The following is a 26,156-nucleotide window of genomic DNA, read 5'->3' as shown; positions in this document are numbered from 1 at the left end:
ACGACATCATTGACTGACAGGTTGTTGTTAGTATTCCCAGTTCAGCCCCAGGCAGCTGTTAGGTTCTGTTTTGGAGCATTCTTTCGCTTCCCCCAATTTCTCTTAGCAGAACAGTAGTAGAACTAGCAGCTAGAACTGAATCCGAATGTCAAACGCTTTCCTCATCGCACTGTTTGGATGTTCGTTCAATCAGATCATTTCCTTCGGTAATAGACGGCTACGGCCAACCTTCCTTGAACACGTGTTTTCGAACCCCTCAGCTGCGTGTCTTGTCCGTACTTAGAATATAACATTTCCCATTCTTGCCCGCTTGCTTGCCCCACAGGATCCGTAGAGTCGGTGGACGACACGAGCGGTGGTGTGATGGGCCCCGGCCGAACTGCGGCCTCCACCGGCCGTTCTACACCGCGGCTGCAGCCCGCCAAGAAGGACAGCAACGGGGCGCCGTACCGCAGCAATCGGTTCGGCTTCCGCACCAACAACATCGTCCGGCCGGCATCGGTCGGGCTGCAGCCCCGGGTGGCCAACGATTTTGACAAACATTCCTCCACTACTACCCACACCAACAACAACAACATCCACGCCCATAACAACAACAATAACAACGTGTACGTCGTTAACGACAAGCGCCGCTCGAAGAGCGCCTCCTCGGCGGCCAGCGCACGCACAACCTTTACGCCGCTGCCGGGCACTACAGCGGCGGCGGCGGCTGCAACCGGAACCGGCGGGAATGGGGCGATCGTGCTGCACCAGCACGCGTACGGTGGGGGTGCCACTGCGCTGCATCGTCCGCTGCCGAAATACCAGGCGCCGAGTACGAAAATAACCCACGCCACCGTGCCGGACTCCAACAGTGGTGCTGGCGGGACTTATCAACAGCAGATGACGAAATGCAACCAGGGAGAGCATAAAAATACTCAGCATTCCGGTGCCGGGACGAAGCAGACGGCCCAGCAGCATCAGTATACGCACGGCAGCGAAGCCGGCCAGAACGCACCAAGCGGTGGTGGTCTATGGTAAGTACGTTAGAAGCTATTTCGTTTTAGCACTGTGTAAAGGAAACTATTTATGTGAACTTTGGCTGTAAACAGCGTGCCAACCATCTGCGTCACGCGTCCGTTCCGAATTTGCGTGTGTTTGGCATGCTTCCTTCCCGAAAGAGACAGTATAAGCCAGCAGAATGATACATTTATTAATAGCTTCACTGTGGTCGTTGTGTTTTCATTTGCAGTGCAAAACCACCACTGACTGGCAATGGGCATACGGTCGGCGGCACCACTACATCGGCCAAACTAGGTCAGGAGACGGCCGCAACGGCCAGCAAGTTTACGCTGCACACGTCCAGCCTGCCGAAACCGCAGTACCCGGTGTCGATCTCACTGACCGGTACTACCGCCGGGTCCGCCGCCGCCGCCGCCACCGCGACTGCCAGCTCGCGCTACACGATGGACACGAAGGGTGCCAAGCATGCGGTCAACGTGAGTCGCAAAGAGTTCGCCAACACGAACGTGACCGGGGCGCCCGCGCTCGAAGACACGACCACCACGACGACGAGCAGCATCCGGATGCCGCGGCAGCGCTACCGCAACCTGGAGATGGTGATGAGCGGCCGGCACAAGTTCGAGGTGCGCGATCTGGAAGCGCTGACGACGGAACCGATCGTACCGCTGCCGCTGCCGGAGCTGCCGAGTGCGTTCTGCAGCACGGGCAACCAGCGAACGGCACCGCTCAGCGGGCTGATCCGCTCGACCGAGCTAAATGCCAGTGCCAATGCGTCCGCCCTGCACGACGATATCGACATCAACGATAACCGGTACGAGCAGGCCGAACCGGGCGCGGCAGAGGAGCAAGTGACACCGACGGCACCGGACGGCGAAGGGCAGAAGGAAAGCCTCGAGGAGGAGAAGCTGCTGCGCGATAACAACTCGTCGGAAAAGAGCCTGATCAAGGGCGGCGCGATGAAGGAGCTGATGGAGAGCTACGAGGAAAGCAAGAGCTCGACGCCGAGCTGCTCGCGCGCTTCCTGGTTCACGGCCGGTGAGGCACTGGCCGCGAAAGACTTTGGCATACGCAGCCTAACGAGCAGCGTGGAGAGCAGCACATCGCGGCAGACCGATTCGATGCCCGGCAGCGCACAGGACGAGCAGGAAGAGGAGGACATCAGCTCCGTCACCATTACGGCGGGCAATCCTTCGGCGTTCTGTAAGTTTGGCAACACATGAGAGAAGTATTCTTATTTGCACTGCTCTAACCTTTTGTTGCGTGTTCTTTGCAGCCTCCCTTTCAGCACCGATCCCGATGGATGTTTCCGCCACCAACCTGGACAGTGTGTCGGAAGTGCTGGTCAGCTTCACCGATCCGGGCACGGATCCGCTTGCTAGCGGGGGCGGCGATGCTGCCACCGAGCCGAACCGGATGTACCGCAACGAGCAAGCCAAGTTTGCGGAAATGGCCGCCGCCATCAGTGACGTGCTGCTGCTGGACGATGAAACCTCCCCGACGGACAGTCTCGTTAGCAGCTGTACGGAGAACTCGGACGACGTGAAGAAACCGCGCGGCGGCAAGAAAACGGCCGAAAACACGAAGGAAAAGGAGAAGGACATCGATGAGATCTCGCCCGAGCTGGACGAGCTGACCAGTCCCGTCTCGCCCGGCACACCGACCCATGCTTCCAACTCACTGTCGCTGTCGGACGGCGGGAGGGATTTTCTGATTGACGACGAAATCGCCGACCAGCCGGGGCTGGTGTTCGATGAGGGCAGCACGCTCGATCTTGGCTCGCTCAATCTTAACCTGACATCACAGAAGACCGACACCGATCGAACGCTGAAGGACAACCACAATCGTGCTGCTGCTGCAGCTGCTGGCACTACTAACGGGGCCGGCTCCCAACCGGCAGCAATCAGGGCGACTCCACCGTCAGCACCCAAGCCGAGGAGGGCTATGCCGGATGCGTACGAATCGCCGGCCCTGTCGCGCAAGTCGGCACGCAGCGGCAATCGCATGGCGCGGGCAGAATCGCTCGACACGCTCTCACCGTGCGACTCGATCGCGTCCGATGACTTTATGCTTGACTTTGACTGCAACAGCAGCATGGACTCCATCGATCGGTATGTTACAGTGGGCGGGTTAATTACGTATCCGTGCTAATTATCTTCTTTTTTTTTCGGTGGTTTAGGGTCGCGCGTTCCAGTATGGGTGGCAGCGCTAACGGGTTAAACTCGATGGACGAGCTGCAGCTGTGGTCCGAGCTGGAGAACAAAGGCGGACACATCATACGCGAGTGGAGCACACTGCTTCGCAGCAGCCCGCAAAGCAACAGCACTCACAGGTGAGTTGAAGTTTTGTCTCACTGCTTTTCACTTTCTTTCCGTTGGAAATCAAAACTCAACTGCAAGAAGCGGTGTAAGCCCTTGATCGGTGAAGATCTTACGCGCCTAAAAGTATGCAATCATGTGCACATTTATAGCATGGTGCTAGAAAACGTTATAGCATGGTGGATTGACCGAAGCTGCCATAAAATTTAATTTGAATTTGCTGTTTTCTCACCATATGGAACTTGAACCTTTGTCTTGAAAGTTTTGAAATGTATTTTATCTGCTGAAATCTTCACTGTACAAAACAGTTTTACATATTACTTACTACACACTGTATGGAGTGTATTGCATTGTGTACCTTGTGATTCAAAACCTCCGCCCCTTGTAATAGTGCCGTCGGGCTCGTTCGGCTGTCTCCTATTTCCCGTACCGCCTGTCGATTTTTGCAGTGTAGGCTCGTTTTTTTTTTGTTTGACATACCAACGTCCAAACGGTAATCCAACGGCAAATTGGCTTACCCTTTCGCATGGCTGCACTAATGCTCGGACGGTTCGACGTATTCGATGTTAACCCCTGGGCTAGGCTAGGTTCGTCCCTAATGAGAGCGGATTACCGTCACCCTCATTAGGGTCGTGCTCTGCTCCCCCGTAAATGCGAACTGGCCCGTTTGTATGTGTCTGTGTGTGTGTGTGTGTATGTCATCGCAATCGAAATGATTGTCTTTCCTGCTGCCCTTAAAGTGCTCTCCGAGGATGCGAAAGAAGTCAGCTAGCCACACACACACACACACACACACACACATCGAATAGCGGATTCTTTTTCGGGACGCCCAAAGTACTCTCGTTTGCCATTTCCGGCAACGCGGCCCCACATTATTGCTTATGTTGGTGCGCGGTGGTGTCGATCGAACGAAAACGGAACGAGCGAACTTAAAGCGCCCGTAGTTGCACAGTCATTTGCACACCATTTGTCTTGGTGAGCCCTACCAAAAGGGGTTTCTTAGTATTGGAAATGCCTTGTGTTTGGCAGCTATTGCTCTTTATTGTTCACACCAAAAGCAGTACAAAGCGCTTCTAAAGCTGTCATAGCTGCAGTCGGGCTTCAATGTTTGGAAATTTGTTTTCCCTCGATCCTCCGAAGCGCAACTAATGGCGATTATGATACACCCATTGGGGGCAGATTATCGCGATCATGTTACTAGCCTTACTCCATCGAAGCCGCTGTGCTTGTGTGTGTGTGTGTTGATGAGCGGGAAACGGGAAATATATTACTGACGGGTTGGGGAGCGGAAAGTAAGTATGATGTTGCAACATTATGCCTTTTTGGCTCGGGCTAAAGATTCGTTCTATAAAGGGCGTACCGCTGAACGGTTAGTCGATTTACTGTTATGTAGAGCAGCGACTAGTGGCGGGGAGAGAACTCATTTGGTGCAGTACGGTGTAAGGTTTGTGCACGAAACGATTATACCAAAAAGGCATCTACATAGCAATTTTACTGCTTAACCTTGACATACACCATAGCAGGGGGGTTTTACATGCATTATGCTAATTACTTTACAGCTAGATATCATCGTGAAATACATATAAAACCATTCTTTTGTTGACGCTTTTCATGCACCCTCAAAAGAACCTTGCAAAACCTTTTTTTTTATACAACAAACTTTACCAGTCTTTATTTTCAGTTTTTGCTTACTAGAACCGGAGTTTGAGCTACTTGCTCTAGAAACCAAATCCCTGCCAGCCCAACCACACCACACCGTTATGGAATGCACCACCACCGGGACGATGATGTGCATTAACCACAATTTTACTACTCTTCTGGTGCCTTCGCCGCGCTTGGCTGCCCTTTGCTCGCTCGCGTGAACTTCGCGTGTGTGTGGAGTGGCGTGCATTGTGTGTTTTCAACCGCGCGCACAGCTGATGAGAACGCACGTTCGCGTGCGCTGTGGTGGTGATGGTAGTTGTGATGAGAAAGCCGGTTTTTGTCGTTGTTGTTTCTCTCAAATACCACAGCAAATAGCGGATGGAAGCTGCTTTTGGGTTTCTTTCTCTCACTCTCTTTCTTTCCCTTTTGAACCTAAAACCTCACCGCATGATCATGAATGATCTTCATGGTGTTGTGTATGTATGTGTGTCTCAAAAAGATATCTTCAAGACACGAATGATCTGATTTGAGGTAAAGGTGTGTAATTACAGCTACTTGTGTGTTGCACAATCCTTCTTGCCTACAAAACGGTGTGTCGATTCTAATGGTTCAAACAGTTGAGAAGCTTTTCTCTTCACCCCCGGGTTGCAGAGGGATGTTATGCTGGCCGACACACAAACACCACCTAGAGGTGGATTTTCCACCACTCGGTGCCATCGGTATAGGTAACACCACCACCACCACCAACGACTTCGAGCCTTTGGGAAGGTGAGTCACACGCAACCGTGTGTACTCGCGCATTCATCGGTCGGTCTACGAGCCCACCGCATCACACACACACACACTCTCTCTCTCTCCGATGCTCTCTAGTCGCTGGTGGCAGGTTTGGCTCGTCCGTTCAGTTCTTGGTGTGTACGGTTTACGGCCACAACATAGCTGCTGTGGCTCTGGCTGTGGTGCTGGCAGCCCTTATTCAGTATTTGATCGATCCTCACACACGCGCACACACAACCTGTGTGACGCAAGGTTATCTGGTTCGATCAACCACCAGCCAGCGGTGTTGGTGATACTTGATAGAAGGGCAAAGATCGACCTCACGGCCGTCAGCTGTGATCGGTTTTGGGCGGTGAGAGGCTGCCGATCAGCAAAACTATTCGGAGCATTTCCCTCGCCAGTGTTCAGTGGTGATGGTGAGACAAAGAGACTCTCCTAAAGGGTGGTTGTGGTGTTTTGTCGTCCGTCCGTTACGATCCTTTGCCCGGTTCGAATCCATTCCGTCCGCATGCTGCCCGACGTGCTAGTTCATACTGTTTGTGTTTAGTTTCTAATTTTGACATCCCAATAGCGGTGGCAGGGCGGCAAATTAGAAACGGGGTGATACAGTTTTGCTCTCTCGCTCTCTCTCTCTCTCGTGTGTACTGTGCGCAGCAAACGCGATCGCGTGTGTTTCTGTTTATGGTGCATCATTTCCTGCAACCTGTTCAGGGTCAACCGACAGACAGACACAGCCGTTGTGGAACGTTTAATTTTCTTGCAACAAACACCACCACCACCACCACCAAGCACCACCGATCAAGTGTGATTTAGTGTGGTAAAACAAAAAAGAAAAGATATTTTTATTGTTTTGTGCCCCCGATCTCTCCCCGTGGCGCACGATCTTTGCAGTGTGTGTGTGTGTCTAGTGCGGCTTTTATTTGATGTTTGATGCACCCACGAAAAAAAGGGAAAAATACATCAGCTGATGAGTGAGAAGAGGTGGTTGAGTTTTTGGGGGTTTTGGTGCAGAAGCAAATAGTCTGTAGTTGCACGTCGGTGGCTCACGCGGTCTGTTATTTGTGGTGTTTCGATAGTGCAAGTGCTTAAACCATCATTAATTCAGTTATATGTTGAATTCGGTTTGTGTTTGCAACATTCTGTAAAGTCCTACAAGTGCACAAACCATTCTACAGTGGTTGGATTCCACAAAAAAGGCCTAAAACTCGTCCGACAACAGCTCAGCTATAATTTACCGAAAAAAACCACAATTTACAGTTGAGAACCGCAACAATCCGCTCCTTTTAGTTCATCAACCCGTCTGTAAAAAAAGCCCATCCAACATCCAACACGAAGAATGTTTGCGTTTTGCTAGCTTCTTCCACCGCTTCCACGCGTTTGTCTTTGACGACGGTGTATGCTGCAGCATAGGGTTGGCGGGTTGGCCGGTTGGTACGTACCTGTTGTGCATGAGACGTGAAAATTATTGAAAGCCAGAAGCTTTGCTCCTCCTCTGTCGGTTCTACGGATGTTGTAAAATTACCAGTGAAGTGTGCGATGCAGTGAAGTGTGGTTGTGTGTTGGTTTGCTGTGGTTCGATCGGGAAACTTGTATACTTGTCTTACTGTGGTTGCAAAACGCCCTGCCAAGAGGCAACAGCAGAGGCCAGGCAAACACCACCAGATCACGATGAAGGATTGTGAAGCGACGTCGACTGAGAATGCACCACCACCGCCGGCAAGTGGCGTCGGTTCGTCGCCGGCTGCGGTGCTGCAGGAAAAATCGACTCCGGCTACGGCGCCCACCGCCACCACCACCAATGGGTAAATGATCGTTTCCATCCATCTTGTAGTTTTTTGTAGCCGTGTGTTTTAGCAGGGCAAAGAAGCAGAAGAGGGAAAACTAGTCCACTAGTTGCTCTATTCTATTCAAATTTCAACACCACTGTTTCCCCTTCAGGGCGTCACAGGGCATGTGTATCTTGTGTGGAAATTATGCATTTCAGCCGGTATATGGCGCATTCACAGGCTCCAATTTCCATGCTTCGAGCGATGTGTGGAAATAGTCGAGACACGAAACCGGCAAACGGCGGCGGAAGCTTTCGGGCGCGAATGAACACGCTCCTATTATGCAGAAACAATTGCAACGCACGAGACCAGCTTATGAGATGCACATCATATTAGAAAACGTACTCTTTTCTTATAAGCATTTCAGTGGCATTCAGTGGTTTCCTCATTTTTCTTGACTAATTTAAAGTGGACTACTCATTTGCAAAATTGCAAAATTAATTCCACCGTGACACAAAATAAAGGCAACCAACCAATGGGCAAATCGTACGTTTGCTTTGCATTGGAGCACGCTGGCAAAACACGCAAATCGAATCGTCTAATTTGCCAATAAATTTAAGCAATGCTGCACAGGCGAGCGAACCTCTCGTACCGCTAATTAAAAGCAAAACAATCCACCGAAGCTAATTACCATAGAATGGAGAGCCACCTTCAGGCAAATCGAGCGTACGAGCGTGCATGCGTGTTTTTTTTTGTTTTCAAAACTATTTCAACATTTCATGCTCCAATGTGGTGACCATCGGAACAATTGATAAGGCTTGAGTTGGCGATAACGGTGCAGTGATGCAGTGCTGCACGGTGGCTTAAGCTAAATGCAGCTGCAATGGTGTGGGGACACCCATTCACAGGCAAAGCCAAGGCATACTGGTGGGGGGTGTTTGTTGTGGCGTCGCTAGTCTCGCGTGTTTTTCGCGTGTGTTACTAAACTGTGGCGAGCGAGCGCACGTCGAGGGAAGGTGATGCGGTCGCATGGGAGAGGAAGGCAGTGTGCCACCCTGTAACGGATGTGTGTAGTGGTGGATGAAATTAGCGAATGTAATGTCTTAAAATAGTGCAGTTTGTAGAAGTAACTTCTCATTGAAACTTCTTTGAACGGTACCGTTCATCTTCTTAAACGACTATGAAAGAGAGTAAAAAACGTTTAACTTTAATCGGTAATGATTTTTACAGCAGCAACAGCTATGGGGTCAAAGCTATTAGAGCTAATTATGGCATCGGTTTTTGTCGCTGTTGGACACCGCATTTGCACAACAGCCAACAAACGTCGTTGTAATTTTTGAAGGCCACCGTGCAAACTAAAAATGCTCTTGACCTCTGACGATGATGGTAGACGGTGACGGTCTCTGGTGCTAGGGAATGTTTTGCGATGGCGATTTGCAGCTACATGCAGCAACATTAAATCATTTGCTACGCTTTTCTACCACGGGGTGTGATGTGATGTAAATGGAATGTTGTTTTTATGGCGTTATACGTTATGCTGGTCTATAGAATAATTAATGTTATAATAACTAATAACTAATGTTTCCAAGTGTTGTACGGCTTGAACGAAAATTCCAAAAAATATTTAAAAAAAAACAAAATGTGAAAGGCTTACATTGAAACTAAATTCCAGAAGTAACAATAATACAGAAAGAGAATTTAAACAAGCAAATAAAAACAAGACTCAAATTGTTGACTCATTTTATAAGCGCCTAAATGTATGCATTTTGCACCACATAATTGCTCTATTCCTGTTCCATTGTTACTTAACCATATCGATGTCTCGATGCGGATCATCTACTTACCCAATCGAAACCATATATTCTCTCACGACGAACCGCTGGCTAGTTTTGTAATCGAAAAAGCTTCCGCCTCAACGCCTCCACTCCCCACAGCTCCGTCAATTATCGTAGCTTAATCAATTAATTGTATGCTTCACTGGTGGTGATCCTCCGCGCTCTCTGTAAGCGCCGCGCGCACACACAGCCAGAAAACCATCCACTTCCGGTGCAGCATTTTCACGCAAAAGAGAGGAAACCGAGAGAAAATAACATTGCTTGCGGCTTCTTCCAACTCTCAACGTTGCTGGAAAATTCCATCACCACTCCCCATACTCTTACAAACTGACCTGGGCCAACCAAACCTGAGTGGAAGATTCAGCGCTACTTCCAAATACTCCACGCCGCCTTTCGGACCGGTAAAGAAAGCGAAAACAGTTGTGTATGTGTATGTGTGTGCAACCCGAAAACAGTCATTTTGTGTGTGTCGATTGATAAGGTGTGTGTGTGTATGATGTCAGACCTTGTGGCGTGCGATAACGCACCGAAGAAGCAACATTCGATAATGATTATTGATTAAACGCATCCGGCATGATTACAGCCCCTCCCAAGAGCAGTGCACACGCTGCTTCCGTTTTTGGTTAATTCACTGCACACGCGGTGGTTGTAATGTATCGGTTGCAGCTCGTTTAGCGCCTCCCGGCCGGCCCACTTCCTCTCCGGATGTGTTGCAGTTGCGCACCGACCGGCGGAATCAAATGATGCGTGTGCGTGATATAATGTCACGGCGTTTTTTTACCGTCTTCTAAAGCGAGAGCTCTCGTTATGATCATCGTGTACCTGAAAAGCTTTTGAGCAGTCATCGGATGAGTCACTTCTGCCGCCGATTGTTGGTGGTTCGGTTGGGTAGTGTTTTCCGTTCACCGATGGTAGAATCTATTGGACCCGCTTGGTTGGTCACGAGAGAGCTCGAGGTGAGAGAAGTTAGCTCGATACGGATAGTTAGCTTAAAGGGGCTTTAGGGATTGGAGGCGATGATCTGCCATGCGTGCCATCTGTGCCATCGTCGTAAACTGTCGATGGACACGGGAGCTTAGGGCAGACGTAAAAGGACCAACAAATGGTGGCACTATTGGACGTCTTATTGGACTATCATTTTCGTATTGGACTCTTCTTTTCGTTTTTCGTTCGTTTTTCCAATATGATTTGAGATCATTAAAACGACGAGACCAATAAAACCACATCATACTATACTTGCTATTGTTGCGCTCCTCCACATCACATCACGGGTCGATGAAGGTTGGCATAATTTCCCTTCACCTCAACCTCTCTCCCGCTTTATGATGTGTTGTTGTGCTGCTGTAGCTCGTCGAGGTGTGACATCAATTTAATTAAGCACGATCCGATTACCTCACATGATGCGGGCGCCGACCAAAAAAACCGCCCCAAAAACCCCGTGCTGCTGCTGCCTGTTGTGCTACACCTTTTGCGCTCCACCGTTTTGCGATCGGATGTCATCATCAACCAATGAATGGGACACGTTTGAAGAGTCCTCACTGTGTGTCTGTGGGTCTTACTCATCTACCCCTTTGTTTCTTCTCTTATTTTCAAATATTTAAACAATTTACAAATAAATGGCAAGCTGGCGGCGCACACCGTTAGGTTCAATATTTATGTAGGATTTCTCAGCGCGTGTGTGTGTTTGTTTCGGCACACGATGATGCTATTATACGCGTGCTACACGCAATAAACATAAAGCAGCGTGTTTTATTAGTTTTTTTTTCGTTCGCTACGCAAAGTACCGGACAAAAATGTGACCAAATCTCTTTCATTCTTTTGTTCTGTGTAGATCTTTGCTTTCTAAGAGAATGAACTCATCCGACACTTTCGACGGTGACTAGGCGGTTGTGCTCGTTTGAAGATATTTTTGGCACATTGCGTTAACATTTATTGGTAGATGTTTAGAAATTGAAAAGATGTTTCAATTTTGTTGCTTTTTGTTTCTGACAAGCAAGACCAACAAAGCCTGTTGCTTTCTTAAGGGTGGAGCAGTTTATTGCTTGTTTAAATGATCCTAAGACAACATGTGTGAGATGAATTCTTGTTGAAGCTGGCTGTGTCATCTCATTGGGAAATTAACATGTTGGCAAGATTTTAACATAGAAAGAGAAGAAATCGTTTGGAAATGTACCTGAAAAGGATATAAAAATTCAATGTCTTGCCCCACATGTTGGAATTTGCTCGCGAAAAGGGCCGCTGCATGCAAAGTGAAAATTTTCCCTTGGTTTAGCGATCACAACAAACACCTCCACGCTTCACTTCTTCCTTCACAATAGAGACCCAACTGACCCAATTCCTCTCTCAGGCCATAAACAGGCAACAAACAAAACTATTTCGCGCGAATAGAGAAAGCCCTCGGCGAGCAACGAGGAGCGATCTTCCCTACTATAGATTCCATGCCCTGCGCGCGGCACGTGATTCTACTGCACGCGATCACGTGAAATTTGAAATCGAACCCGCTTCTTAAGCTTAAAAGCCGCGCGTCAGCAGCAACAGGCTGCAGCGTGTTTGGTGTACGCGGTGGTACGGCTGCTATCACCTTCAACAACAACTCCGATATCACCGATAAGTAAACACACACACACACACATCCTTCCGGCTATGCTCGAATGCACCGTAATTGGAGCTGCTTGCTGATGCTCGTGATTTATGTTGCCGGCAAAACAGTTTGGTTGTAGCGTTTTTTTTTTTTTTTTGCTCCTTTGTAGCTTCACTTTCTGCGCGCAAAATTTCACAGATTTCACATTGCGGCTAGAGGGCCAGAGCGCGCGCGCGCGCTCGAGCTCTCTCGCCACCTTCAATCGATGGTCTGTATTTATATAAAAATACACAAAAGAAAACCAGACAAACCAAACCCTATCATTGCAGTACAAAGAGGCAAGCCGGGGGGATTTGTTGTGTATTTAAAAAGGGTTTGTTTAAAAAAAAAAGCGCAATTATCGAGAAGCATTACTTTTTAGATGTGTTTTAGCTTTTTTTCTTTCGAACTCTGGTAGTTGATGGCGAGTAAGTAAAGCGTGTGCTTGAAGAAGGAATGCTTGTTTAATTCCACTTCGTTTTAATGGCTCTCTTCCGATGAAAAACAGTGACATTGACCGGAAGTAGCAATATAAACCGTAACGATACTTCAAGAATGTCGTTTTTTTAGGCAAAAGGAAAATCCCAATAGTATCGCTGTCGACACTGAAATGAAAATGTCCCTCAAAATGTATCACCAACACACACACCTCCTGCGGCTTAGTATCATCAATGCACGGGTGACATCATCCGCGTGTGCGATTTTGGCAGCGAATTTTCCGAGCGAATTTTCACGCTCTGCCGAGCGAGCGAGACCCGAATGGCAAAATGATCATCAAACCCCCCATGCCTCGAACGCGGATAAACAAAGACAACAGAAGTGACAGAAAAAATAGAAAAAAACCCACCCACACACATCCCTTCTTCGGTCCTGGTGAGAGAAAATCTGCTGCTCTGTCATCGGGGGGAGTGTTGGTGAATGTCACCAGCACACGCGTTGCTCACTTGCGGCGAGAAGGAAACGTACGTGGTCGAAGCAGCGCCCCAAATTGCGGAAGGATTTCAGCCCATCATCATCATCACCCCGGTCTACCCGGCATGAAGAGTTGCACACGGAGCGGGGAGGAATCAGCGGTTAGGTGGTGCGTGGAAGCGTGTGTGCAATCTTATCAAACGACACCCGATTCAATGCAACCAGCCAGCGGTCGCGGTGGTGGTCGTCTTACACGTTACGCACCAACCCGGTGTCCCCCATTCACACAGCCACGGTGCTGTCTCGCTCGCACCCCGAAACCGCACGCGGAAAACTCTTTCGCGCCCAACGGACATATACACACACGCGCTTGAGCAGGTGTGTACTACGAAAACGCGTACGAACGCAACACGCGAATGTCCGCGAGCCGCCGCTGCCCGCCGACCATACGGAGGCCGGGAGGCTTGGGGGGAGGGGGCCACGGACGAATACCCACAGCAGGCCGCGCAGGCAAGGAAAAGCCAAAACCTGCTGGCGCAACTTGTGCGCGCGTGCTGCCGCCTCTTCAGTACGCAATCAGCAGCCGCACCAGACGACGACGACGCGCACGACGACGTACGTCGGTGGTGTACGGGTTTAGGGATTCCGTTCAATATTACAGCGCGCTCGTGTGTGTGTGTGTGTTCGTTTGTTTACGTTTTTCACGATTCCACAAGAAAGGTCTCTCGCTCTCTCACTGTCTCCAGAACGGTGTGTCAGTGTGTGTGTGTGCATCCTTGTTCCAGAGCAAAAGGGTTTTTCTTCTCCAAAAACCCCCTGTTGATTCGCCATTTGGTTGGCAGAGAAAACAAACCAAAAAGAAAGGGCTAAAAAGGGATAACAAGTGTGCGAAGAGTGCATAGAACGGAAAGAGGGAACAGTGTGTGTGTGAGAGAGAGAGAGATAAAAAAGAAAGTAAAGAGAGAGCGATTGCTGAGAGGAAGAATTTCCCCGAGAGTGAGAACACACACACACACCGGAGAGAATAGTACTACAAATGCAGTGGAAATCGTAGTAGGCTAGGAGGGAAAACGAACCACCGAAGTCGGACGGGTCTTTAGTGCGAAATCTGTGCGAAAAGTCCCCATCCAAGCAACAAGCGGACGGTGCGGAGAGTGCGGCTAATAGAAGGAGTTGGTCCCGTCCTGATATCGACCCAGCAAACGCGACTTGTGGCCGCGTGTAAGACAAGGGAAAGTACGGTCCCATTGACGTCTTGTGATAATTGTGATAAAGTAGTGCCCCTCGCCAACCGTCATGTGTTCACTGTAGGGCAAGAAAATCGATACTGCATCCCTATTACAGTACGACGTCTTGCACGAGTTCCTTATCGAAGGCAAGACGAAAATCGATATGCACACCACCCAAACAGAGTGTGCTTGAGCGTTTGGTCCCTAATCTGAGTGACCCCAAGTGCTGGTTCCGCTGGTGTTTTTTTTATCGTGTCAACCATGGGATTACTATGATAAGAGAGCAACCAGCCGCGGAACCCCGTGGAATCTACGCTACGTTCGCCGTGGTGTGACGTGTGTAAATTAGAACGCTCATAATTCGATTACCACCACCGCGTGTGCCTTTGGTTGAGTTGTGTTGTACGTCGTGCAAAAATGCAATCGAATGCGACCAGCTCGTCCCCACCGATCGGTGCCCGCCGCGTCAAGACCGATCTGCACACGTCGGAAAAGCTGTACGTCCATTCCGTCGGCCGGTCGCGCTCAAACTCCCCGATGCATGCGGGCGGGTTCACCACCACCGGACGGCACGGTCTCCTAACGCACCACCGGAAAGCGGCAAGCGAACCGAAAGGTCCGGTGTCATCGTCCAACACCACCACCACCACTGCCACAGCGTACCTGACCGTACCGCACACCGTCAATGCGGCGGTGCCCAGCCGGCAGCGCAGCAGCAGCACCGGCGCACCGGCCAGCCGAACATCCGCAGCGGCCCATCACCGCCTGCTGGCACCGTCCGGCACCGCCGGCAGCACCAGCACGCTCGAGCGGTGCGCCAGCGTGCGCCTCAGCACCACGAGTCCCTCCAGAGCCGGCGACCACCACCACCACCATCACCATTCTGCGACTGGGACGACGGGAATTGCAAATAGGTTACTATCGATTTTCTGCCAGCCACGGTTGCCACGGTGGGGGCTGCCAGGCGGTGTTGGCTTAGTTTTCGCAGTAAACAAGTTTTACTGCACCAATTTTTTTGTCTGTTACCTTCGCTTGATACTTTTGCAAAAAAAAATCACTTTGTGCCATAAACGTATATTTATTGTATCCGCAGTGTGGAGGTGTTACTGTGTTGCCTCCCTCCAAACAAACTCCCATATTCGCATAACTCCAACCGCGCACTCAGGCAGCGGAACTAAAACGCTCATTCTCATTCTCCGTGTGCTCTCTTTCGCTTCCAGATCCCAGCTACCGGCAAGGGCACGGCTACTCACCCGACGCCTGCAGAACAACGCGACGCCCACGAATGGATCGGAAAGCCCGCGCTCGATCGACAGCCTGCCGCGGCGAACGTTCGCCGGCTCGTACAAGACGGCCACCCTGAGCCAGTTCCACAATCTCGCCAACAACAACAACTGTACGGACTCTGCCTCGACCGCTACCAACTCCGCGGAAGATCTCACCCTGCTCGACAAGTCGCTGCGCAACTCCATGCTCCAGGACGTGGTGCACTTCAAGAAGCAGCTGGTACGACTCCGCCGGATAATGCAGGAGGTGAGCAAACAGGAATGGGAGAGCCCCTAAGCAAGCGCTTCTCCATCAAGTGTCATCAGCAGTGCTGCAAAATGTCACTGTTAATGTCATAACAAAACTGATTCAAACAAAATCCATGTCAGCGTCACGTACTCAATTGTGATAATCAAAGGTGATCACTCAAAACGATCGATGTGACCAATACATGCTTCATGACATTTTTGCGACCAACACTTGGTCAGTCACTATGTAATGACTGTTTTTTTACTTGTGATCATTTCTGCAAAGCGTCACTGACAAAGTTATGCCAAATTTCGGCTGAAACAAAATTATGTCAGCGTCACGAGCTCTACTGTGATGATTAGATGTGATACTCAAACAATTTATGCGACCATCACATGCCTGGTGACATGCGACCAACTCTTGGTCAGTCACTTGGTCGCAACATTTTGTGTCGGTGATCATCACGATAGTCATGGGAGATATGCGGCGCTTGTGAGTCGTTCCAAGAAACAAAAAGAACATGATTTCTTCATGACCCAACAGGCAAACAAAGCAGACAGAACGCGAAAGTATGATCATTTTGTAGCTTGGACCACACGCCAAATATATTCGAAAAATGTCATGATTATCACCGACAGAAAATGTCGTGACCAAGTGAGTGACCAAGAGTTGGTTGCTAAACAAAATGTCACCAAGCATGTGATTGGTCCACTAAATGTGTGAGTCTCATCTCTGATCATCTCAATTGTGTACGTGAGCTAATCACGTTGTTCACAGCCAGAAAAAAAGTCATTTTTGCCATTGAGTATCAGCAATAAGCATCAAGCCATCACGGATATGTTCATTGGTTTTGTTGGTGAACATCTCGAGATGCTCATGACATTTTGCAGCACTGGTCATTAGTGAAAATGCATGCGGCTCCTTCACGTGAACGCCTACCTAGATTGATTGTCTCCTTCTCGTGCGCACAAAAAACAGCATGCTCGCGCATTATTACATCCCGCTCACTTTCCACTTTGGATCAATTGTGTTAACATTTCGCCCGCATCGACCGCATTATTCTTGATCATCATGCCTTGCTCAAACGCCTCTCATAACGTTCGTTTCATCATTTCCGTTTTTGTTCGGCGGTTGCTCTTACATCACCGTTTTGTGTGTGTTTCCAAAAGCGCACGATGCCACTCTCCTGATTAAAAGTTTGCAAACTCGGTTTCGAATTTCCTCGCCGCGGGAAAATTGCATTCCATTCCATCCTCTCGCATCCTTTCCTTCATTCATTAGTGTATGCGTGTTGGTGTGAATGTGTGCGCTTTTGCATTCATTTTCGCGCACCGCGCCATACGCAACCACACGATCTCGTTATCACTCGTGCGCGCACTTCCTTCTCGATCGTTATTCGTCGTTTTAGTTTTGTTTGTTAACATTTCTTTTGTTTTTCTTCTTCTCTCCTTATCTCTTTCTTTTATTTGTTTTTTTTTTCTTTCTTTTTTCTGTTTTTCTTTCCAATGTTGTTGTCTTTTCTGTGTGTGTGATGTATATACACGCGCCATATTTTCTTCATCCAAATTTCGAAAAAAAAATCCGATGATGTGTTGGTGTGGGTGCCGTTTCCTAACGCCTGCTACTACTTCCCTCAACCTCCACGTATGTGTGTATGTGTCAACCCTTTTTTGGCCGCGTCCTCGAACACTCGAATGTGACGGCCGTCCCCCCACCACCGTACGAACTGAACCAACACAACCACCACCCACCACGAACTCGAACAGGATGAAGAAAATTTGATGATGGTAGGTTATATGTTTTACAGGTGCTTTTAAGTTTACAGTATTTCACATTTTGGGTAAGATGTTTCTAGCCACAATTTCGCTCCTACTTACCACTTCTAACTCGCGTACCGTACTAACCATGTGTGTGCTAGTGTATAAATACCGAAAAAGGCATGAAAAACAAACCCTACTAATGTAACTAATTGTAAACCCATCTCCACTACTACATGATCCTCTTTCCCACTCTCCACGCGAAGGTTCCGGAAAACTCATCGTTCATACTGTCCTAACTGCGGGCTTTTTTCCCCCCCTTTTTCACAGACCGATACTCTCAACCCATTTGAAAATAACAATGGGCAATTCTTCACGACGGCAGCAGCCGCAATGGCCGCCAATGGTACGATCGGCTCGGCAACAACTACAACGGCGACGACGGCAACGTCCCAGGAACAGCAACAGCAGCAGCAGCAAGAAAACATACTCATCCGTGAGTCCAGCGTGGCGGCCCTAGCCCTACTCGAGGACCAGCGGCAGGAGCTGGCGGATCTCAGAAGACAGGTGGTTTACCTTCAGGTATTTGCACGTTCATTTCCCTTTTATTTCTCTTACTCTACCGCCCTTCCTATTAGTGCCCGCCCGCTTTGTTGTAGTGTGGAAGAGAGAGGGAGGGAGAGTGCGCGAGCCCTGCGTGTGTTATTTATAGTTGCAACGGTAGTGTCTCGCCATTGCAAGGGGCTTCCGGTTCCAGCGTTTGTGCTGCAATCGGTGCATAATGCTGCTGCCCCACTTTATACTCTTCTTAGTTGTTTGTTTGAGTTTTTCCAAAATTGTCTCTGTCCCAAAAGCATAAAACTCTGGAATAGGTGGGAACAACTGTGAAGCAATAGGACGCGTAAGGTATCACGAAGAAACCTTCGCGAAAAATAACTAAACAATTACAATTAAACATGTATTATTGTGTACCCACCGAAACTCAATAATTGGACTACAGCTCTACAAGTCTATCGCTTATCTATTCTTTTACCTTGTTGAACGCTTCTTTTCCACTATTTTGAGATCTTCACTGTTCTTTTTTTATCGAATTGGCTTTTGATGTTGTGAAGTTGTTTTTTTTTTATACAAACTCTGAATTATGTTCCCTTTCCTAAAAATAAACACAAATATTCGAGCACCCCTACTTGCTACTCCTTTGCAGCGTTCAACGATGCTCTCTGTCGTCTTGAAGGAATTGTCTTTACCTTAGCTTTGAAATACCTTTTTACTACTTCCAGAACGCTTGTAAAGATATTGCTTTATCTATAAACATCCTTTTCCCTTTAATTAAAGAGACTAAAATAATATTATTAGAAAAAATATTGTTTTTATATTATATATAAATTCTTATTGGAAATAAAATCAGTATTTATTGCAAAAAAAAACAAAACCATAAAATATTCTTTAAAATATAGAACCGTTTACGTTAGATTTACTTAAGGCTTTCGTTGTTCGATAGTTAGAACTGTTCGCTTCCGTGTTAAAATTATTCACTTAGTCACTTTTACTCTTACCCGTGTCTCCGGCACGACCGCACGCAGGGTGAGCTAACGGCCAAAGATCGCACGATTCGGCAGCAGCAGAATCTGATCGAAAAGTATGAAGCGGAGCGAGAGAAGCAGCAGCAGCAGCAGCTCCACAGCCTCACGAACGGTGGCTCGTCCACGGAGAGCGGGGATGGCACGGCCCTATCCGGGCCGGACAGTGCCGGCAGCAGCGATCGGAACCACCAGTCGGCGGAAACCATCAGCACCGCGACGCAAACGGAACGAGTACGTGCAGTAGTAGTAGTAGTAGTAGTAGACCTTCTTCGCTTCTAGCTGCAACTGCTTGCCAGCAAATCTAATTTACAAACGTCTTTTTGTCTCTTCGTTTCAGCTGAGGCCCGTTTCCTTCGGTGGACAGGAAGGATTAGGAAGGTAATTATCGGTTTCTGAGGTACCCACCGCGTGTACCATCCATCCACCGACCGGCCGACCTGCCGGTTGCAGAATAATATATTACATTTATTGATTTTACCTTAGCGCATATTAGTGAAACCATTTTAGTTTAGTACGTTAGTGTTGGTTACGGGTGTTGTGTTTTGCTTTCATTTTTTTCCCCCACTTTCGCCGTCCTTCCAATCCACATTGTCCATTCTGTTTTCGGTAAATCGCTTTATGGATGAGGTTTTCCTTATTTTTACCTATCTTTTCTTTTCTTTCTTTCCTTTTCGTGTGTTCCTTTTTGTGTGCCTGACGGTGTTTTTGGCTACACTTGTACTAATCTGTCCCTTCCCTTGTCGGTGCTGGAAATGTGATACATCAATTGTACAACACACAAACACCTTACCCACACAGAACCTTCATGCGACACTTCCCGACCCGCCCGCTGTACGTGGCGGACTATTTTCCCATCAGCCACAGTTCGGTCGGGTTCGAGCTGGCCCTTGCCGCACGCTGTGCTAACCGCTGTCGTGTAGCGGTCGCCCGGATCGCTGCGCTGGCGAACCGTTTACTAACCATTATCGCTGATTTGTTTAACCGCTTACTGCTAACACGATTAAGTCGCCGGGGGGTAGCCAACGATGGCGGGGCGGCAATAATGGCCCGTTGGGCAAGGAGCTGCCTGGACGGAGCTTCCGCTCCGTTCGTGCTGGTGCGTGGCGTGCTGCAAAAGCTCTACTCCTTGGTGCATTGCTTTGTTGCACTGTTTTCCAACTCCCGGAGGGAAAGCACTCCTTAAGGCACTTGTTGGCGGCTTAATTTTTGTTTGTTTGTCATGATTTATTTGTTTTATTTCGGTTGTCCCTTTACTGAGTTCCATTTTCCCACTTACTCTCCTATGCCTCGTACGCAAGCTCATATGGAAATTGTTCTTTTCTCGTCTCGTTCTTTCGAAACATGCTCGCTCGCAAACACCTTCAAACTTACCACTGACTGAACTGACCACATTCGTCCGGGGGAAAACACATCACAACCACCGCAACATCAAATGGGGCGAAAACCTGTTGCCAAAATGTACTCCTGGCTGTAACCAACTAACACGTAACAAACCACATCTACCAACTAACAACATTGTGGAACATCATCTGTACATAACATCGCCATCATCGTCATCTAACTGTATCATTTGATCCCCCTAAAAACATCCCTGTCCATCCTTCAACCGGTCCGGACCGCTCCAACCTTCGCTCCTTTTCGCTTACTTCCTTGGGCTTTGCTGGTGGCTTTCTGCGCAACCCCCACATCGTAGGCTGGGACAGCTGGGACAGGTACTGCTTTGTGATATAGTACTAGCAATAGGCATGCTGTGTGCGATCAATCTCATCTGCATCCTACACCTCGTGCACAGCCGGCTGGACACTTGCCCTGCTGCGAGTGCGGCGAACGGACTGCCCTCGTTACCGGACCGGATGACGATCGGGTTGCCGTACGCACCGTAGCTGGTGCAAGTGCATTTCCCGTCGTGCGTTTGTGTCACTCTTTAACCTCCCTCTCTCTCTCTGTGTGTGTGTGTGATAGTAGACAATGTGATAGTGTTTGTTGTAGTAGCAAAATAGTAAAATCATATACGAAACCATGCGCCCTAAAACGAACGAACCATATTTATGTTCCCTATCTTTTCATGCCTTGCCCCGTGCAGTTAAATAAGGTAAAAGGATACAGCCGGTGCTCTGTCTGTGTGTGTGTGATCTCACCCTCTGTCATCTTCAATTTTGTACATTTACACGCAATTTTGTCTAACAAATAGGGAATACTAAGAAAGAAAATAACACAGAAAAAGTAGCTTCATGGAGTGATCTCATAATCAAAGTTCATTAATTTTATAGCAAATCGTTCTAGTTTTTTTGTAATATCTATTATCTATTTTTATTAATTTTAATTTCCCTTTTATTGTCCCTTCTTCCACCTTCCTTGCAGTCGCAGTGAGAAGCCGGTGACGCCCAAAAACGGACTGCGCACACCATCAGCAGTAGGGCTGGCGGGCGCAACACCGCCCCACCAACACCACCACCACCACACGAACGGGACGCCGACGACACCGAAAAGTAAAACGCAAATCTCCTCGGTCTACACGCAGCTGTCCTCGGTGCGGCACAGCTACGCCGGCAATGGCAGTGCGCCAACCACGCCAACACACAACGCCGGCGCACAGAACGGACTGCGCCGCACCTCGCTCGGCTCTAGCCACAATCTGAGCACGTTCGGGCTGCACAGCCCCAGCGAACGATCACCGCACGGCAGCAACAAACCCGTCCGCACCACACAAATCGGGACGCTCGCGTCACCCATCCAGCGGCAGCCCCCGAACGGCGGCACCACCGTGAAACCTCCACCCTCCAAAGCAGTCCCGCCGAGCCGAACGAACGGTGTTGTGACCGCGTCGAAATTGAACGGACTGAATGGGACGGCAAAGCGACCGGCAGCAGGGACTACCACCGGCAGCAGCAGCATCATCAGGCCACCGTCCTCGTTCGGGAGCAGCAGCAGTCTAGCGAGCGTCGGTGAGCCGCTGAAAAGCAAATCCGCACCGTTGGTGGTGATGCCGAATGGGAAGCTCCTAACGCCGGCCGCTACCGGGGCCGCGACGAGCGATGGGCGGGAACCGTCCGGTTCCGAATCGGACAAGGATACGGTGGTGGTAAATGGAGGAGCGATCGGTACGGCGGGGAGTTGTTGCAGCGAGGAGAGCAATCTTGCCAGTGCCGGCAACACCAACGGCAGCACCGTCAACGGTATCGTAGGACACTGAACCAACGGGGGTCGGATGGGTTTGATGGAAAGAGACAAAACAAATCGATGTGTGATAGAAGGCCGCGAACGAAAGAAGGGCAAAAGTCGTCCGAAAAAAAAGAGAAAGCAAGCGAAGGAGATTCCACTGTGAAGGGGAGGTATTAGAGATTAGAAGAGAATCGTTCGTTTGCAGTAAGTTATAATTTTACTTTATTAGTAGCAATCATTGGGAAGATGGGCGACAGTGGGTTGTTAAACGATTCCCTCCTCCTCCTGCAAAAAAACGGTCTGCTGGCAAGCTCTGCTAGATTAATGATTTTAAAAAGAGGCTCCCTGGCTTGAGGGGAAAGAAAAAGTGTTCTCAGTTTGCGTTAAAAGGATAGGGCGGCAGTAGTTTCAATTGTGAATAATTTCATATTTTCCATATTTTTTGTCTATTTTAGTAATATCTTTGTCCTCTTCCAAAAAAAGGCAACTTAAAACCCCCAGCAACTGTTGTATACATACACATTAACTGATAACAAACAAATGGAAATATTAAACAAATCTTAGCTAAAGAGCAAGCAAAAAAAAGGGGCAAAACAGCAGCAAAATGATAACTATACTAAATAATTATACTACGAACCAATGTGATCGATTTGATGATTTGTGTGTATTGTAATACCCTCCCTTCTTGTACATGTTTAAGGCAAGACGGCCCGGGCAAATCGGGGAAAGCAACAACCTTCCCCGTTGTGCACAAAAAGGAAAACAAAAGCAAACCCAATGGGGAAAGGGAAAGCGAAATATGTGTAAAGCCTAGTTTCGGTTGTATTTATTGAAAAGCAACATAGCGAAAATTTCCCCATTTTTCTCCGCAAAATCATCCATAGCACGCTGTTACAGCAAAATGCAAAATGAGAGGGGAAAAAGAGAGAGAAAAAGAGAGAGAAACAAACCGCCTCCTGTAGCAGCTGTTTTTTACAATTTTTACACAATACATAAATCCTGTGGCTTTATGCGTATGTGAGCACATGTAGGAAAGGGACAAAGAAAAACAGGGAAATTAGCATTAGCAAAATTGGAAACAGAAAACAACAATTGAAATGATATGGTCACACTCGTCTTTTTTCGGTTCGGTACAACACTTCCATTTTGTGCAATTAGTTTAATAGTGGCCCGCGCTGTACCTCCCGTTGTTGCCTGTCCTTGTATTATTAGCTTCTGAATTAGTTCTAGTTTTGAACAAAAAAGGGGCTAAAATCTGTTAAGTCGCAGCGTCGCCAGCATATTAGTTTGTAGAGAAAGCCAGAGAGAGAGACAGAGAGATAAAAGGCAAAGAAAACGGTGAAGTTGCTTCGAATCAAAGGTGCTGCCACGTGTGCGCCTACTAATATATGTTGATTAAGTAGCGTATTTCTACGTATTCGTTGAAACCCTACAGCAGGTAGTGCGTTAAAGGATGATTGTTTCTTTTTAAACATGCTAAATTCAGGTTAAAGTAAACAAATCCGTGCAAAGAACGAACAGTGAAGACACACAAATCTCTCTTGGTAAAATATGATACCGTGGCAGACTCTTTGGACAGGTAGAGCAGAGCAAAAATCCCTCTTTTGACATGATTCCCCGTGTAACGTAAAATATAACGACTTGATAAATCGCAAAAAAATACAACGCTGAAATCATAATTCTCTTTCTCTGTGCAAAATGCGCGCATACTGTCCCGTAAAACTAAACTGTGTTTGTAAGAAATCAAATGGACAATTGTAAGCATTCAAACAACACAACAACAGCAACAAAATACAGCATACAATAGCAAATGCAATGCAAACATAAAACACACAAAAAGACAAAAGTATTTCGATAATAAATTATTAAACTGTAAAGGCATAACAAGGAGACCATTTTTTGCTGGTTTGAAATGTTAAGAAAATGTGGCAAAAAAAAATGTTTCGTCCAGTAATCCCCATCATTGACCGTTTCCATTCATTTGAACGTTGATTTTCCTCCTTTGTTAATATTTTTGAATTTTTTTTGATAAATATCAACGGCCAATTCAAACACTCCATACCAACGTTCCCGGTCGCTACGCAAACGCATCAACCCACGAACGCACACTTTTTGACAGCTGCCTTCAAAGCCCGCTCACTGACAGCTGTCAAACGCAAGTGTGCGTTTCTCCGCTTCCTGCATTAGACAGTTCAGCCGTTCTCTCTTTCTTTCCGGCTCGTCGCAGAGTCTAGTGAACACACATTTTGTGTATCATTACATTAACTTTTAAGCCCCGTAAGTGTTTTTCGCCGTGAAGTGATACTGGAAAACGCGCAACATCGCACAATTGGCAACTGGGGGAAACGTGGAAAGTGGACATTTGCCCTCCAAACGGCTGAAAACCCCGAATCGTGGCTAATGTTTGTTCGCCGCGCTCGCTCCGAATCCCGGCGATGTGGATGTGTGTTGTGTGGAGGGCGATGTTTGTCACTATAGCCGCCTTGCCTGCCCTGCTGTGTGATGTTGCGTGATTTTTGGATATTAAATGTAGATTGCTTTCAACTGCTTCAACTTCTAACGTTCACTTCTCTGTGTTTTGTTCCTTGTTTGCAGTTTAAGGCGTCGAAATGGGACGCGTCATTCGCGCGCAGCGTAAAGGTGCCGGATCCGTGTTCCGGGCCCACACCAAGAAGCGAAAGGGAGAGCCGAAACTGCGCCATCTCGACTATGCCGAGCGTCACGGTTACCTGAAGGGTGTCGTGAAGGTAGAGTGAAACGTCATTCAAATCCCCCCGATCCAAGTAGGCTAATTTCGGGTTTTTGTTTACACACCCCACATTGCAGCAAATCATCCACGATCCAGGCCGTGGTGCCCCGTTGGCGGTCGTCAACTTCCGCGACCCGTACCGCTTCCGCCTGAGCAAGCAGCTGTTCATCGCGGCCGAAGGCATGTACACCGGCCAGTTCGTGTACTGTGGACGGCGCGCCCAGCTGCAGATCGGTAACGTGCTGCCGATCGGTCTGATGCCGGAAGGTACGATTGTGTGCAATCTGGAGGAGAAGACCGGCGACCGTGGCAAGCTGGCCCGCACGTCGGGCAACTACGCCTCGGTCATTGCGCACAACCCGGACACCAAGCGTACGCGCGTGAAGCTGCCGTCCGGTGCGAAGAAGGTGCTGCCGTCGGCGAACCGTGCCATGATCGGTATCGTGGCCGGCGGTGGCCGTATCGACAAGCCCATCCTGAAGGCGGGCCGTGCGTACCACAAGTACAAGGTGAAGCGCAACTGCTGGCCGAAGGTGCGCGGTGTGGCGATGAACCCCGTCGAGCATCCGCACGGTGGTGGTAACCATCAGCACATCGGTAAGGCGTCGACCGTCAAGCGCGGCACGCCCCCGGGTCGCAAGGTCGGTCTCATCGCTGCCCGTCGTACCGGTCGTATCCGTGGTGGCAAGGGCGACGAGAAGTTCAAGGAGAAGGAGAAGAAGTAAGCAGCCGAGTGTCGTCGCTGTGCTGTTTATGTTCTGTGGTGGTGTTTATACTTTTTCTTCCGGCACCCGACGTCCATCTGTACGGTGTGTGGAAGAGAGGAGGGAGGAACGCGGTATCGATATCGTTTGTGTATTGATAAAACAAAAAGGAGGAAGAAGAAAGCGAAAAGAGGAGCGGGAGTTGAGTTGTTAAATAAAATAATCAACTTCCAACCACAATGAAAATGGAGTTTTTGCATTACCAATAATCATCACATCAGCATTGATTTTCACATCGTTTGCACGTTAGTTTCTAGTTGCACGTGTGTTATCAAAGCAATGATAAACACGTGTTCTTTCTACCCTTTTGTGGGGCAGCTTGTTTACAATTGGGATAAAGAATCTCTTCCAAAATGATTTGCATCACAATTTACGCTATTAGACCAACTGTCATGAATCGAATTAGATTCGTATGGTTTGCCACGTTGCCATGAAAACAACAGGACTACTAAGAAGGATAGGACTAGAGAGAGGCCCTCACGTGATCCACACTCAACTAGTTTAAATATATTTAATACCGTCCGTTAAT

The 26,156-nt window shown here is 48.5% G+C and overlaps 2 protein-coding genes across 14 annotated transcripts in view; both read left to right on the top strand.

Annotated features, from left to right (window-relative positions):
* LOC120950873 (uncharacterized) overlaps positions 1-24,001 on the top strand; it is an 87,805-nt gene extending 63,804 nt beyond the window's left edge. For 9 of the 13 annotated variants that reach the window (XM_040369254.2, XM_049607758.1, XM_049607757.1 and 6 more), the window contains 10 exons: positions 326-1,016; positions 1,232-2,202; positions 2,276-3,110; positions 3,179-3,331; positions 15,318-15,630; positions 17,379-17,399; positions 17,700-17,951; positions 18,953-19,183; positions 19,290-19,330; positions 21,314-24,001. In XM_040369254.2, coding sequence (XP_040225188.2) covers positions 326-1,016; positions 1,232-2,202; positions 2,276-3,110; positions 3,179-3,331; positions 15,318-15,630; positions 17,379-17,399; positions 17,700-17,951; positions 18,953-19,183; positions 19,290-19,330; positions 21,314-22,145 — 4,340 coding nt within the window. In that variant the 3' untranslated portion in view covers positions 22,146-24,001. Of the gene's footprint in view, positions 1-99; positions 207-325; positions 1,017-1,231; positions 2,203-2,275; positions 3,111-3,178; positions 3,332-15,317; positions 15,631-17,378; positions 17,400-17,699; positions 17,952-18,952; positions 19,184-19,289; positions 19,331-20,645; positions 20,665-21,313 lie in introns of those variants that run through there. The other 4 variants (XM_040369257.2, XM_049607761.1, XM_040369248.2 and 1 more) reach the window with 4 other exon arrangements.
* A 266-nt stretch (positions 24,002-24,267) lies between these two features.
* LOC120950874 (60S ribosomal protein L8) lies at positions 24,268-25,813 on the top strand. Its single transcript, XM_040369259.2, has 3 exons — positions 24,268-24,391; positions 24,710-24,861; positions 24,941-25,813. The coding sequence occupies exons 2-3, from the start codon at positions 24,724-24,726 to the stop codon at positions 25,586-25,588; spliced, it is 786 nt and encodes a 261-aa protein (XP_040225193.1). The 5' UTR covers positions 24,268-24,391; positions 24,710-24,723; the 3' UTR covers positions 25,589-25,813.
* Positions 25,814-26,156: the final 343 nt, after the last annotated feature.

Source organism: Anopheles coluzzii, chromosome 2, assembly GCF_943734685.1.
Source record: "Anopheles coluzzii chromosome 2, AcolN3, whole genome shotgun sequence".
Taxonomy (NCBI): domain Eukaryota; kingdom Metazoa; phylum Arthropoda; class Insecta; order Diptera; family Culicidae; genus Anopheles; species Anopheles coluzzii.
The sequence above is the reverse complement of the archived record's forward strand: the minus strand, read 5'-3'. Positions and strand labels throughout refer to the sequence as shown.